This window comes from Phascolarctos cinereus, unplaced genomic scaffold (genome assembly GCF_003287225.1).
Source record: "Phascolarctos cinereus isolate Bilbo 61053 unplaced genomic scaffold, phaCin_HiC Scaffold_9;HRSCAF=440, whole genome shotgun sequence".
NCBI lineage: Eukaryota > Metazoa > Chordata > Mammalia > Diprotodontia > Phascolarctidae > Phascolarctos > Phascolarctos cinereus.
The window spans coordinates 207,944,988-207,959,042 of NW_027556402.1; the positions used below are offsets into that span (position 1 = coordinate 207,944,988).

General features: G+C 47.9%; 1 protein-coding gene across 1 annotated transcript in view; it reads right to left on the reverse strand.

The window, feature by feature from the left end:
- KCNC1 (potassium voltage-gated channel subfamily C member 1) overlaps positions 1–6,362 on the reverse strand; it is a 75,020-nt gene extending 68,658 nt beyond the window's left edge. Inside the window, 2 exon segments of the mRNA XM_078148118.1 lie at positions 5,791–5,928; positions 5,931–6,362. Coding sequence (XP_078004244.1) covers positions 5,791–5,928; positions 5,931–6,362 — 570 coding nt within the window.
- Positions 6,363–14,055: the final 7,693 nt, after the last annotated feature.

Below are 14,055 nucleotides of genomic sequence, written 5' to 3' on the forward strand. Positions count from 1 at the left end.
AGCCCACTATAAATCACCTCTGACAGGAGAGAAATCATTCATCCAGAGCCAGCTGCCCAAGGAATCTCCAAATTATTCTAGAAATGATGACCATGTGCTTTTGCTGCTCCCACTCCCCAGGATTCCCCATGCCTGCCCTGAAATTGTGTAGCCCCTCCCTGAGTGCCAGACTGAGCTGTGGCCCACTCCCCCTAAGGTCTACAGCTGATGCTTACCCTAAGATGCCACAAAAGGCTGTTATTCCCTGTCCAGTGGGTCAGAGGTTCCTGGAAGTTTTGCCTACCCTTAGCTCCTCAGCCACCCAGTGTCCTACCACCTTTGCTCCAATTCTCATCTGCGGCTATCAAAAATACTGAGGCCATTAGTAAACCATGCCAGGCAGAACTGGCATTAAGATTCTAGATTCAAGGAGGGTTTTCTTAATGGAATGGATCCTGCCATTCTGGATTCAAAGTCTAGTCCTGCTTCACAAAGGTTCTAGGTTCTACCTGCTGCAGTGGCTAGATTTTCAGTGGCTAAGCTCTTAGGATCTGGGATTGAGGCAGCCATGGATCCATGGATCTGGAATGATTGGATGCTGGGATCTGAGTGGCTGGGGTCCTGGGATGTGAGTAGTCAAGTCCAGGATCTGGATGGCTGCGATCCTGGGATCTAGATGATTGGAATGCTAAGAGAACTATGGCCCTCCCTCCTCATCTGATGCCTAGATTTCTGTGAAAGCCTTCTAACCCATCTCTCTGACTCTGTTCTCACTTCCTTTCCACTCTGTCCTGTACAGGCTTCTGGAATAAACTCCATTAAGCATTTGTATTCAATGATGTAGAGAGAGACTGGAGACACAGAGTCTAGTCTTGCCACTAACTGCTTGAGTTTGGACAAGTCTTTTCTCCTCACCTTTATAAAACAAGAGTTTTGGGCTCAATTATGTCTAAGTACTTCTTAAGTTGGTGATAGCCTATATCCTATATTCTTCTCCTGCTGAAAAAGTAACAGTGGTTCATCATATCCAAATATATGAGCCTACCATTCCAGACCATTGGTAACATGGCCCCAAACTTTTCTACCACTAAACCCCAAGAAAGTACCCTTCACAACCGCCATCCTCATCCTTGTCCCCAAAACAAACCATGATCATTCCAATCTCTGAATATTTGCTCATGCTGTCTACCACTATCTCCAGCCTAGGATGCCTTCCTCTTTTCCCTCTTCCCACATAAATCCTTACAGTCTGGGTCACACAACTCAGAATTTGATTAGCTTCTACTTTTGAATCTGGAAGGCCAACTGGCCAATGAGGGAGCTCTCTGAAAGCAAAGGACATGTCCTCTGCAGCAGGTAGAACCTAGAACCTTTGTGAAGCAGGACTAGACTTGGAATCTGTAGACCTAGTGTTGACAACAGGTTCTGCCTAAGTAGCCTTAAGCAAGTCACTTGTCCTCTCTGAAACTTAATCTAATTATCCATTATTCCCCTTCACACTCTATAGTCTTCACCTAAGACCTTCCTTCTTTCATCTCTGTATTCTGCATAGGTTGTGCCTCATACCCGGAACATACTTCCCAACCACCTCTGCCTCTTAGAATCCCTAATTTTCTTCTATGTGAGGCCTATCCTGATTCCCCCAGCTGCTAATGCCCACATCACCATGTATATATTTTGTTTATATTTATATTTGGACATTTGACATCTACCCCACTCCCATAGAATATAATCCCCTTAAAGATGGGGGCTGTTATTTATGTCTTCATATCCTCAGGATCCAGCACAGTATCTGGAACATTATAGGCATTTAATAAGTGCTCGTTGATATATTGCTCCATCTATAAGATAAAGGGATTTGACTAAATGACCTTTACAATCTTTTCCATTTCTGAAATCCTATGACCAATACAAAGTGGATGCCCACTAAAGGTGGCTCAGTGACAGATTGGGTCATTATTGCCTTGGGTGGCTGCTAGTTAGAAAAGCCTTGATTCCAGAGCTTTCAGCCTTAAAAATCCATTTCCCCTGCAAAATATCTCCAAGCCAGAATTTTTGTATTCCCTCTCAACCAACACCAAATACACACTTCAACAGAAGATTGTAGGGTTTCCAGGGAATGGTAGCAGGGTAAGGCATGTACAGATGGTGCCTACTCACCAGCCAACCAGCCCATGGTGGGTAGGAGGGGAAATCATGTGTGTTTGTGTGCGTGCTCATGCGTGCACACGTGGAGGGGAGTTTCTTGAGGATAAGAAAATGGAGAGGGAAAGTAAACATGAATGTGTCCTAAATTCCAGCAAACAGGCTAGCAGATATGGCAATAGAGTGAGATCAAACCTTATCTTTCTTACCCAAATATGAGCCAGTCACACACACACACACACACACACACATACACACACACACACACACATACACACCCCACACTGGAAACTAGGAAAAAATTCAGCTACCAACTAAATCTCACCATTCAGCAATCCAGAGAAAAAATACATATGACAGAAAGAACAAAGACTCTCTAAGCCGGAATGAATTGCAGTGGGGAAGCATTAGGTGTCATAGAAAAGAACTCTGCATGGGAATTAGGAGATCTGGGTTTAAATCCTGGCTCTGTCACTGAGTCACTGACCTTAGGCTAGTGGCTTCCTTTCTCATGGCCTCAGTTTTCCCAACTATAAAATGAAGGGATCAGAATCAATGATCTCACCAGTCCCTCCTAGGTCTAACATTCTGTAGTTCTAAGATTCTATGCAAAAGAATGAAATGAAAGAATTTGGCAGAGAGGTAGTAGATTGGGTTCAAGGGGCAGAATATCATAGGAGCATAGATTTAGAGGTAAAAGGAAACTTAGAGCTGATCTAGTGCAACTCCCTCATTTTACAGATGAGGAAACTGAAGTCCAGAGAAGAGAGATGACATGCCCAGAGTCATTTAACTAGTAAGGGGCCGAACCAGGATTTGAATTCTAGTCCTGGGATTCCAAGTTCAGACTTCTTTCTACCGTACCATAGCCTCATAGCAGGAGCAGGAGGTAGAATGAGTATCAGCTGTGTGAGTGACACTCTTTCTTGCATGGGGTCACTGCCAAGGTTTTCATGGGCCAAGACTTTCATCCTCTGCACCCGCATCCTATCTCCAAAGGAAGCATGGTTCCTTCATGCTTGGCTATAGACCTGGCAGTCTCTCCTCCTATTTCTGGCCCTGAATCTGAGAAACCCACCTGATTTGGGAACTATTGTACCTGTCCTAAGAGGTAAGATAATAACATAAAACTGAAGCCCTTTCTGGGTTCTTTATTTATAAAGTGAGTTGAACTAGATGGTTTCTAAGGTCATCTACAACTCTGACATTCATTTCTAGTTCTGATATTATGTGTTCTAAGGTCCTTCCAAACTCTGATATTCTAAGGTCTGTAAGAGGGTTCGAGTGGGTGCTGGAGATAGAGTACATTTGTATCTTTTTAAAATAATTTAACTGTTTTAGAACATTCTCCACCTCCCTAGTTCTTGCTCTAGGGCTTCCATTTTTCATCCTCAATTGCCTTTAAAAAGGACATTTTTTTTTTCAGCAAAATTTGGAACTCTGCAAAAAATATCTCAACACAAAGTTTCAGGACTAACGAGTGCCATCGCAGTGATGTACCCCTTGTTCCCCTAACTCCCAGCTTCCCAGGCTCCAAAGAAGGATCATTCCCCCCCACCCCATATACACATACATGATATAGGTGGATAGAGAAGGTAACAGGAACAGATGGGAGATTCATTGGTTTTTTAAATGGGACAGGACCTGGGAAGTATGGCCTGGAGGCAGAGATTTATAACCTTGGTGACCTCCACCTGCCCTATGACTTGAGCTATAAACACTGATTCTAGAAATCTGTGAGAGGAGGGTGTTTGGTGAGAGAGGTACCACTTCTTAACAACTCCGAATTCAAGAAGTAGACCCGAGGAAAAACCTCTAATACTTTTTGAGGTGGAGCCCAAGGTAGGAAAAGATGACAGTTCCTCAAGGTCAGTCTCAGGTGTCTCAACCCAACAGGTCTACTAGAGGCCACAGAGTCTTGGGCCAATGCCCTCCCTGCTGGGCCACCCATGAAACCTGCTGCTATGTCTGTCACCTGCAGCCCCCCCAGCCCTTTCGGCCCCCAGCCAAGCTCTTTCTAGTTACATAACCCTTTTGCCAAGGTCACTGCTTCCTAGAGCGGAGCCCTCTGCAGACACCTGCTCAGTAGTCCCAAGGACAACAGAAGGCAACCAGGACTTTCTCAGCGAAGCAATGGACTGAAAAAAAAGACTAGACTGCTCATCAGGGGACCTGGATTCTCATTCAGGTTCTGCCACAAGCCTATTGCGTGACCTTGGGAAAGCTATTTTCGTTTCTACTAGTGGCCTCAGTTTCCTTATTTGTAAAATCTGGGGGATTTGTAGACTAGAAGATTTGTAAGGTCCTTTTTCAGATTTAACAATCTATGGTTTTAGGATTTAGGTTCAGTAGAAGGAACCTCCTCTCTCACCCCATCGTGAAGGGGAGGGGCTCTCCCCAGCTTAGGTGCAGTGGGAGGCTCTGTGGCCCAAGGAGATGCAGAGTGAGTGCTGGGGAGTCCAAGATCTAAGCTGGCATGAAGGTTTAGCCAGACCCTGCCTGGAGCAGACAGTAGCTCCAAGGCATACTCCTCTCTGGCTAAATGCATACCCACCTACCATTTGGCTCAGTTGTTTCTCCCCCTGGGACCAGTCCTGGCCTGGTTTCTCCTGCCTCCATAGAGCCTGGAGACCATAGGGAAAGGAGGGTTAAATATAGTCCTCTCCCAACCTTTCCTGAGAGCTGCCATTATCAGCTTCCCTTCCTCTCTTCACTGGCTGCCTTAGGGAATCCTGCTGCACTCACAGGAGAAGCTAGAGATTCCTTCCAGGGCTGGGGGAAATTGTGTGTGAGAGGAGTGAACGAAAAGGGGAGGTGAGGACCAAGAACCTATCCTGTCCCTAAGCTGGGGTGAGAGGACAGAGGTGGAGGAGGATGTTCTTGCCTTGGTATTACCCTTTTGCCTGAAGGATATGGATTGTCTCCGCACCCCCCACCCCATTCATTAACTATAAAGACTCTCCCGGCCTCGCCCCACCCCCCATTCCTTCTCCTAAATAGGCGATTTATCTGTTCCCCAACACTCCCTGCCTCTAGCCTCCTTCCACTTCTTCTAAACTAATCCCATTCCAGTTCCCCTTCCATTGTCAGAACTAGAGAGGGAAAGCTAGGTTGAATCGCAGGCGCACCCGCCGGCGAGAGGGAGGGGGAGGGGGGGAGAGGCTGCCAGGTGCAAATGGAAGCTGGCACTCGAGCACACACACATTGGAGGCAAAACTTAAACCATGGGTTCGAATGCAGGCTTTGCTACTTACTGCAATGCGTGACCTCCAGTAATCCCCTTAATATTTTTGACCTCAGTTTCTCCATCTGTACAACGAGGAGGTTGGGCTAGATTCTCTCTAAGGCCCTTTATAGAATTATAACCTAGAATTCCAGGATCTCCTCTCTCTGGACTTTCTGAGAGTCTTCCTGCACCCCAGATCCAGACCTCTCCATCTGCTTGCTGAGGGTACCTGGATAGTTTTGAGACCCCCAAACACCGAGATGGTCTTCTGAGGGGCTCACGGAGCACATCAGCAGTGCCCCCCAGCGGCAGAGATGTGTCCTCAGAGGGAGCAGGAATGGAAGAGAAAAGGCCCAAGCCCAGAAGGTGGGGATGGGGGTGGGGAAAGGGTATTGTTGTTTCCCAAGGGGGTGGCAGAAGAAGGCGTAAGAGGCACTTACCCGCGCGTAGCGGGATGAGTAGGGGTCCTCAAAGAGAGCCCAGATCCGTGGCTGCCAGCGGCGCCAGAAGCTGCCCGAGCGGCCGTCGGGTGAGTCACTGAGCGCCAGGCCCTTGGTCATCTCCAGCTCGTCCTCCCCCCGTCTCCCGAGTCCCCCGCGCCATCGCCGTCCGCGTCCTCGGCGCTGTTGTCCAGAGGCGCCCCCCCGAAGCTATCGAGGGCTTCTTCGGCGTCGCGGTGCTGCCTGTAGGTCATCCAGCAGCAGGGCTCCACGTCCGTCTCGTCGATGCCCCAGAAGGCCAGCTCTTCCTCGTACAAGGGTCCGCACACGTCAGCCGGACAATGCAGCTTGCCCGTTCGGTAGTAGTTCAAGATGTGCGCAAACACTCCCGGGTGCCGGTCGAAGAAGAACTCATCTGAACGCGGGTCATAGTCAAAGTGGCTGTGGGCGTCGGGCTCGGCCAGCCAGGCCAGCCGGGTCCCGGGCAGGGTGCGCAGGGTGCTGCGGTACGTCTGGTGCCGCGTCCCACCCACGTTGATCACGATGCGGTCGCTGTCGTCGCCTTGGCCCATCGCGGCTTCCCCTTAGGCATGTCGCAGGCCAAGGGCACCCATGGGAGCGGCGGGCTGGGATTCTGGGGCTGTTGTGCGTAGTGGAGGACAGTATCTTTCTCCCCAAAACCCTGGGGAGGGGGGCGCAGCGAAGAGCAGCACCTGCAGGAGGGCAGGCGGGAAGGAGCTGCGCCTTCACGGTTAGACTGTCTCTTCTCTCACCGCCCCGCCCCCTACCCTGCGGCGGCGACCCGGCTCCCTAGCACCTCTGACAGTCCCAGTCCCCCAAATACAAAGGCCCTCCCCCCTCCCGCCACCCCTTTCCAACCTCTGCCTCTATCAATCGGAGTGAGATGGAAAGAGACAACGAGCCCTTGGAGGCTGTGTGGGTCGCGGGAGGGGGGGGGGGGTCTTGCTTGCCAGATGTGTACAGGCAGTAGAGATGTCCAGCTACAGAGGAGGAGGAAGAAGAAGGTGGGGAAGGAGGCTGAAGGAGGCGCTCAGCTGCGGGTCGGGGGAAGAGGAGGAGGAGGAGGAGGAGGGGGCCGGGCTGGTGCTCCCATCTCAGCAGCAGCGTGAGAATAAACACATAAATATATAAATAAATAAATAATCTAAGGGAAAATCGAGTAGCCTTCGAGAGCCCGGAGACAGCAGGAGGGCAAGGCGCCTGCGTTTGGGGGTAGAACGAGCCGCTTTCCCGGGGTCCAGAGGATGGGAAAAGAGGGACTGGAAGGCGGGGGCTCGTTGGTTCCTCCCTCCGGGAGGGGGGAGGGAAGAATTACCAGCAACCTCCCAGCCCCCGGTACAGGCGAGGAAAAAAGCGGGCCACTGGAGACGCAGCTTGGAGCGGAGACAGAGCGGAGGGAGCCGCTGGCTCAGTTCTCCTCCTCCTGTGCTCCCTTCCCGCCGCGCCTGCTTGCCTGCCCGGTTCCCAGTGCAGCCTCCTTGAGGAATTGCCGGACCCTGTAGGCAGTGGGGCCCGGGAGTTGCTCTCTTGCCGCCTTCCTGTGCGCCTCTGCTCTCTGCGCTCCTCTGCGCCTCTCCTCCTTCTCCTTTTCCTTCTTATTCTCCCTCTCCTCCTTTTCCTTTTCTTTCTCCTTCTCCTTCACCTTTTCTTTCTCCTTCTCCTCTTCCTCCTCTCTTCTCTGCTTCGCTACCCCGCTCCTCTTCTCGTTTAGGTTTCTCTGTTTTCCCGGGCACAGTGCTGAAGGGACAGCTCCCGAAGCTGGGCTGGGCTGGGCGGTGCTGCGCTGGGTGTTAGTCCCTGTCTGGAGCTCGGTCTCCTCTCCGTTCCTATCCTCCGGGGTCCCGCTTCTCCGAGGCGGCTTTCTGCAGTAATGAACCGCTGGGGCTTGGCGTGGGTTGGCTCCGGCCGTAGAGGGATTCCGGTCCGTGGAAGGGGGCGCTGCACCTGGGAAGTCCCTAGGGCTGGGGAGGCTGGGGGAGGCGCGGAAACCGGGAGGCGGCAGCCGCCGACTGGGCTGCTGCTTGGGTAGGTGCTGCCTCTGTAGCTGCGGCTCAGTCTCAGTCCAGCCCACCCGGTCGGTCTCCGGACACTGGCACCCAGCTCGCGCAGCCGCACTCACCAGCTGATGGAGGCGCCGCTCTGGGTCCTAAAGAGCCTAACTCCATTCTCCCCTCCTCCCACCTCACCCAGTCCTCTATCCACCCTAGCGCTTGTGGCGTCCAGAGGAGCCGGCAACGAGATGTAGTCCTTATGCTTTAGACTAAACACCTTGATTTAGGCACCTAGCCCTTTGCCCTAGCTCTCATTCTGAGCAGCCCAAGACTGCAGAGGAGAGAGTTCTCCTGGGGGGGGGGGGGCAGACCTCCTGGGATAGGAGGGCTGTAGGAAAATGAGATTGGTCCTAGTGGGACTTGGGACACGGTCAATCCCAGCAAGCACTGGTGGTTAGCCAAATGCTGTGACTTTGCCAGCCCCGTTCTCCTTCAGCTTGCCAATAAACAAACCTACTTTTCAAACACAGAGACTTCCTAATCTACTCCTTTTGTGGAAGGTGGAAGATGTGACTGAGACAGAAAACCCTGATAGCCCGTTAAATCTCATCCCCCTTTGTCTCCCCCCACCTCTATCCTGGACACTGCTTATAGGATCTTAGGGTCATAGATTTAGAGCCAGAAGGCGCCCGAGAGGTTGTTTAGAACAACCTCTTCATTTTACAGATAAGGAAACAAGGCTCAGAGAGGTTGTGATTTGCCCAAGGTCACACAGGAGGTGATTTGGGTAGCTAGCTATCAAACTCACGTGCTCTGGTTTCAAATAAAGCATCCTTTTCACTGTATGGCACTCTCTCATTGATCCCAGAACTTCTCCCTGACTTCCCCGTTACACTTACCCAGGACCTCCAGAAATGACCACCACCCAGTTACACTTACCTTGGACATTCTCTAGTGATGCTACAATCACATTGATTGTGGACACTTGTCATTAAATAGAACCTCCCCCCACTTACCTTCTAGTTACACTGACCTCAGAAACTGACTCTCAATAACTCTGAATATTCCCCTATATCATGCTCACCTGGAAATCAACCAATGACACTCTTCCTAATTACACAAATTCCCAGTATATTACCTCTAGAAACTCCCTCCTCTCGAAAGTCAAATTAAGCCTGGAAACTCCCTCAGTGACCCCATATATTCCATTTACTCCTTCATTTTACTGAACCCTGCCTGGCCCACCCTAGTCACATTGCTTCTGGAGACCACTACGGATCGTAATGTCCAATGGCAGCAAGCCTTGAAACCTCCCCATTAACCCTAACATGGTATCATAATGGAACTTTTAGAGCAGAGGTGGAGAGCATGTGGTCCTCTAGGTCTTCAAGTGCAGCCCTTTGACTGAATCCAAAATTCACAGAACAAATCCCCTTAATAAAAGCATTTGTTCTGCAAAACTTGGACTCAGTCAAAAGGCTGCATTTCAGGACCAGCCCTGTTCTAGAGAAAAAGAACCTAGGTACTTCCCCAATCTAAAGTTGCTGCCCTCCCAAAAAGGGGTCTGGCCTCTCTGGTCTGACATCATGTCTGTCTACGGCCCCTACACTGTCTTCTTTTTAGGCACCTGTGACCTTAATGGAGCAGAAAGATGAAGGATCAGGAAATGGGGTGGGACAGGATTCCTCTCTCCAGCCTGTTATCCAGTAAGAGGATGAGGCTGCACTCAACACATCCGTTTATCCTCTGACTCAGTTCTCAGTTCATCATTGCTTCCTCCAAATACACACACACCCACTACTCTCCCTCTTGACATGTTTGATTCTACCAGGGAGGAAGATGGGAGATAGTTGAGTGACCAGTTCCAAAACTGAGTATGAAGAGAGCAGAGAGGATTATTGATCTCAGCCAAGCTCAGTGGAAATGGTACTTAGATAGATTTGTCCAATGGACAGTTTAATTAAGAAGCTGTGAGGCCCTTATTTAAATATTGATCCATAGATTGAGGACATGGGCAGAAGGGCCCCCAGAGAATCCACTGTTCAAGATTCCTGTAGTGACTTAGAGTGAAACCTTCAAGAAGATAACCTGTCTCTTCTTACTCACTTTCTATGGTTTGAAGCATAGCCTGATTCTTCTCCCAGCCCCTGACCTCAGAAGTCACTTCACCTTAATGAGGAACTAAGACATGATGGTTTGAAGAGAGATATGGGAGGGGAAGTGCCAGGAGAGGGAATCAGAATCATAAAAAAAAGAAAAGAAGTAGGAATCTGAGATCCAGAGAAGGGCAAGTGACTTCTTCAAGGCTATATAGCAAGGATACAGAACTTTTGCCCTCTGACTTTCTTGTTAGTAATCTCTCTAGTATCACTAGAGGAGAAGATAGACAGAGACAGGGATATATTGCCATATTCTTTCCCAAAGTTGAGTCCTCTCCCACACGTTGATCCCTGAGGGTGACAAGAAGCCATCTGACTATCCCGACCCCACTATCTTGACTTTCAGACACAAAAAAGGGTAGAAGCCTCACTGAGAAAGTACTGAAGCACCCAGCCCCTGTGAACTGGGGCTCCAAGCCAGGTCTGGGGCACATTGGCAGCATTTCTGGGCATGTCTCAGGCATGATGGCATCTTGAAACTGGTATAGAAAGACCAGAACTTGGTGTGTATTATACAAGAGGAGCTGGGATAGAATCAGAAATTATGGAAACCCCAGGACAGGTCCAGAGTTTCTGGGTGGGCCAAACTTTCTCTACTGACAGAGGAGTGGATGAGGTGCTTAGCTGAGCCAGCAAATTTTTTTTTCTCTCAGAATCAAGTCTTCTTTCCCCATGCCATTTTCTTCTTTTAACAGAGGTTCACAGAAATAGGGCTCCTCACCTACTGGAGGAGAGACTGAGACACCTAGAGACCAAAAGTGGCAATGACAGAGGGCTTGAGAAAGAGACATACATGGAAGGAGATGCAATCATTCTGCCACATCCAGTTCAAATACCAACTCTTCCAAAAAGCTTCCCTTGACCACCACCAGCCCCACTGATCTTGGGAAGAATGCTTGCCTCTGGGCTAATTTGGGTGAGTTCGTTGATATCATGATCACGCTTTTGAAATTACGGGAACACTTTTACCTACCTGGTTTTCCTTGATAATTATGTCCTTTTTAATTACATTGGTTAGAATTTTGCAGGAGGAAGGGGAAAGAGTGGTTATTTATCAAGTTAGTGATTATTACGAACCTGGTTTCTTTTTTTTCTTTTTTTTTACATTTTAAAAAATTTATTTATTTTTAGTTTTCAACATTCACTTCCACAAGATTTTGAGTTCCACACTTTCACCCCATCTCACCCCTCCCTCCACCCCAAGATGTCATGCATGCTAAATACCCCTTCCCCTAGTCTGCCATCACTTTTTTCTCTCCCCCCTTCTCTTATCCTCTTCTCCTTCTATTTTCCTGTAGGGCAGGATAGATTTCTGTACCCCATTTCCTATATTTCTTATTTCCCAGTTACATACAAAAACATTTATTTAACATGTGTTTCTAAAACTTTGGGTTCCAAATTTTCTCCCTTCCTTCCTCTTCACCCACTCTCATTGAAAAGGCAAGCAACTCAGTACAGGATATACGTGTACAGTTATGCAAAACATAGCAGCCATGTTTTGAAAAACTAATTCTATTTCCCTTCATCCTATTCTGCCCCCCCATTTATTCTATTCTTTCTTTTGACCCTGCCCCTCCTCAGAAGTGTTTGCTTCTGATTACCCCCTCTCTCAATCTGCCCTCCCCTCTATCATCCCCCTGTTTTCTTGTCCCTTCCCCCCCCATTTTCCTGTAGGTTAAGATAGATTTCCATACCCAATTGAGTGTGTATGTTATTCCCTCTTTAAGCCAAATCTGATGAGAATAAGATTCACTATTCCCTCTTACCTTCCCCCATTTCCCCTCCACTGTAAGAGCCTTTTCTTTTCTGTTTTTTGTAAGATAATTTACCCCATTCTACCTCTCCCTCTCTCCTTCTCCCAGTATAATCCTCCCTCACCACTTAATTTTATTCTCCAGCTATCACTCCTTCATCTTCAACTCACCCTGTGCCCTCTATCTATCTATCTATCTATCTATCTATCTATCTATCTATCTATCCATATAATTTTTTCCTTCCAACTACCCTAATACTGACAAAGGTCTCATGAGTTACAAATATCATCTTTCCATGCAGGAATGTAAACAGTTCAGCCTTAATAAGTCTCTTATGATTTCTCTTTCCTGTTTACCTCTTCATGTTCCACTTGAGTCTTGTACTTGAAAGTCAAATTTTCCATTCAGCTCTGGTCTTTTCATCAAGAATGCTTGAAAGTCCTCTATTTCACTGAACGACCATTTTTTCCCCTGAAGGATTATACTTTGTTTTGCTGGGTAAGAACCTGATTTCTAAGACATGTTTTTTCAAACCTGCATGGAATAGGGGCCAGCTTTGTTTGGTGCTCAAGTCAAACAGACATAGGAGCAGTGCTTAGCTAGGAACTGATAATTCGATAGGAGAGATTCGTGTGCTTGGGATCATCCAACCTGGATGAGGGAGTTTTTTTTCAGAAGCCTCTTCCTTGCAAAATTTATAAAGTTATGTTGTTTCCCCTGTAAATAAATGTTCCTGTGTAAATGAAAGACAGTGTGGCGGTGAATGAAGGAGAGAGAGAATGCCGGAAGCTACAGGAGTCTCATGGGTTGTCTTTGGATATAAGGAAGCCTGGCACCTAGATATTTATTAGAGGCCTCAAGACTCCAGCCAGAGGGAAGATGCTGGGGCATTATCTGAGTTCCTGGCTGCTGGTTGGTGCCAGATTTTCATAGATTTCTTCTCTGGGCTTTGGCCATTTGAGATGCATGGTTTAATACTAATTCAAGACTAACATTTACATTTACTGTTGTTTTCAGCGGGGGAGGAGGAGAAAGAGAAGAGGGGGGTCTCATCTATTCATCCACTAGGCTGTGCGCTCCTGAGTATCTGTGTCTGGTACTTCTATATCTCCCATATGTACAGCCCAGCACAAGGGGACTGTGGGCACTAGGTGCTAAATAAGGATTTGTTAATTGATGTTTACTATATGTATGGCTTCAGCAAGTCACTTAACATCCCTGAGTTTTCTAATATGTAAAAACAGCAGAGTTAGATTAGATCATTTCTGAAGTCCCTTCCAACTTTAGAGCTTTGACTGTCTTTAAATGGCACAGAGAATCAGAATCAAACATTGTCATAACTAGGCTGGGGACAAACAGAGAGACAATAAAGTATAGCACCTCAGCAGGAGAGACTCACTAAGAGTTGGAGGGATAAATACAGAGCCCTGGAGAGCTGAGGCTGGGGACTATTTCATGGTGCTGATGAGATTTCGTCTACTCTAGCCTGCCCTGCTCCAAGACCTAAAGTAGACTGATTTGGCCATTTCTACTCCTGTGCTTTTCAGGCTGGGGTCCTGTTGTAGCCAAGGACCAGAGTTCCCAGAACCTTTTGAATGATGGCCCCTACAAGCTCAAGATTTAGGTTTATCCATGGATTTCTCAGATACCATTTGTTTTACTGGATAGAGGAGAGTGAGTGTCAGTGATCACTTTGACCCTGGATATTCACAGTACTGACACCCCTTCCCAATGACACTGAACACTTCCCATAGACTATATCTATCACTGACCTCCTGTTCCTCATGATAGGGAGAGGTAACAGCAATGGAGAAAGAGTAAGTTGAGTTTTGTAGGATAGACTAAGTGGATGTTAGGGGATGAAGTAAGGGAGTGCTAGAGACAGAGTGAGGAACTAGCTAGAGCTGGAATCTGGGATCAGAGTAAGAGGATAATAGAGGACAGTGAGTAGATGGGGAAAGGCATCCTCCGCACCCGACACTCTAAAAAGGTCTGCCCCATTAGTCTGCCACAACACCTCCTCTACTTCCCCTCTTTCCAATTCCATCTTTTAAGTCAAATAGCAAAGGTAGAGCCACTGTCACCAAAAAGTCCTTATGAGCATAGACTTGAGGTTACAAGAGAAGCAAATTAATTCCCATTGACACATGGGAGCCATTAATATATTAGATTAGCAAACCAATTCATTAGATTGATGGAGTGTGGGGATAGATTAGAATCCTACAAGGAAGAGATCTTAGTGATAATATAGTCTAAATGAGGAAAACAGCCTAGAGAGAGGATTTTTTTATTTGTTAAGTTATTTTTCAGTGATGTTCAATTCTTTTTGACCCCATTTGG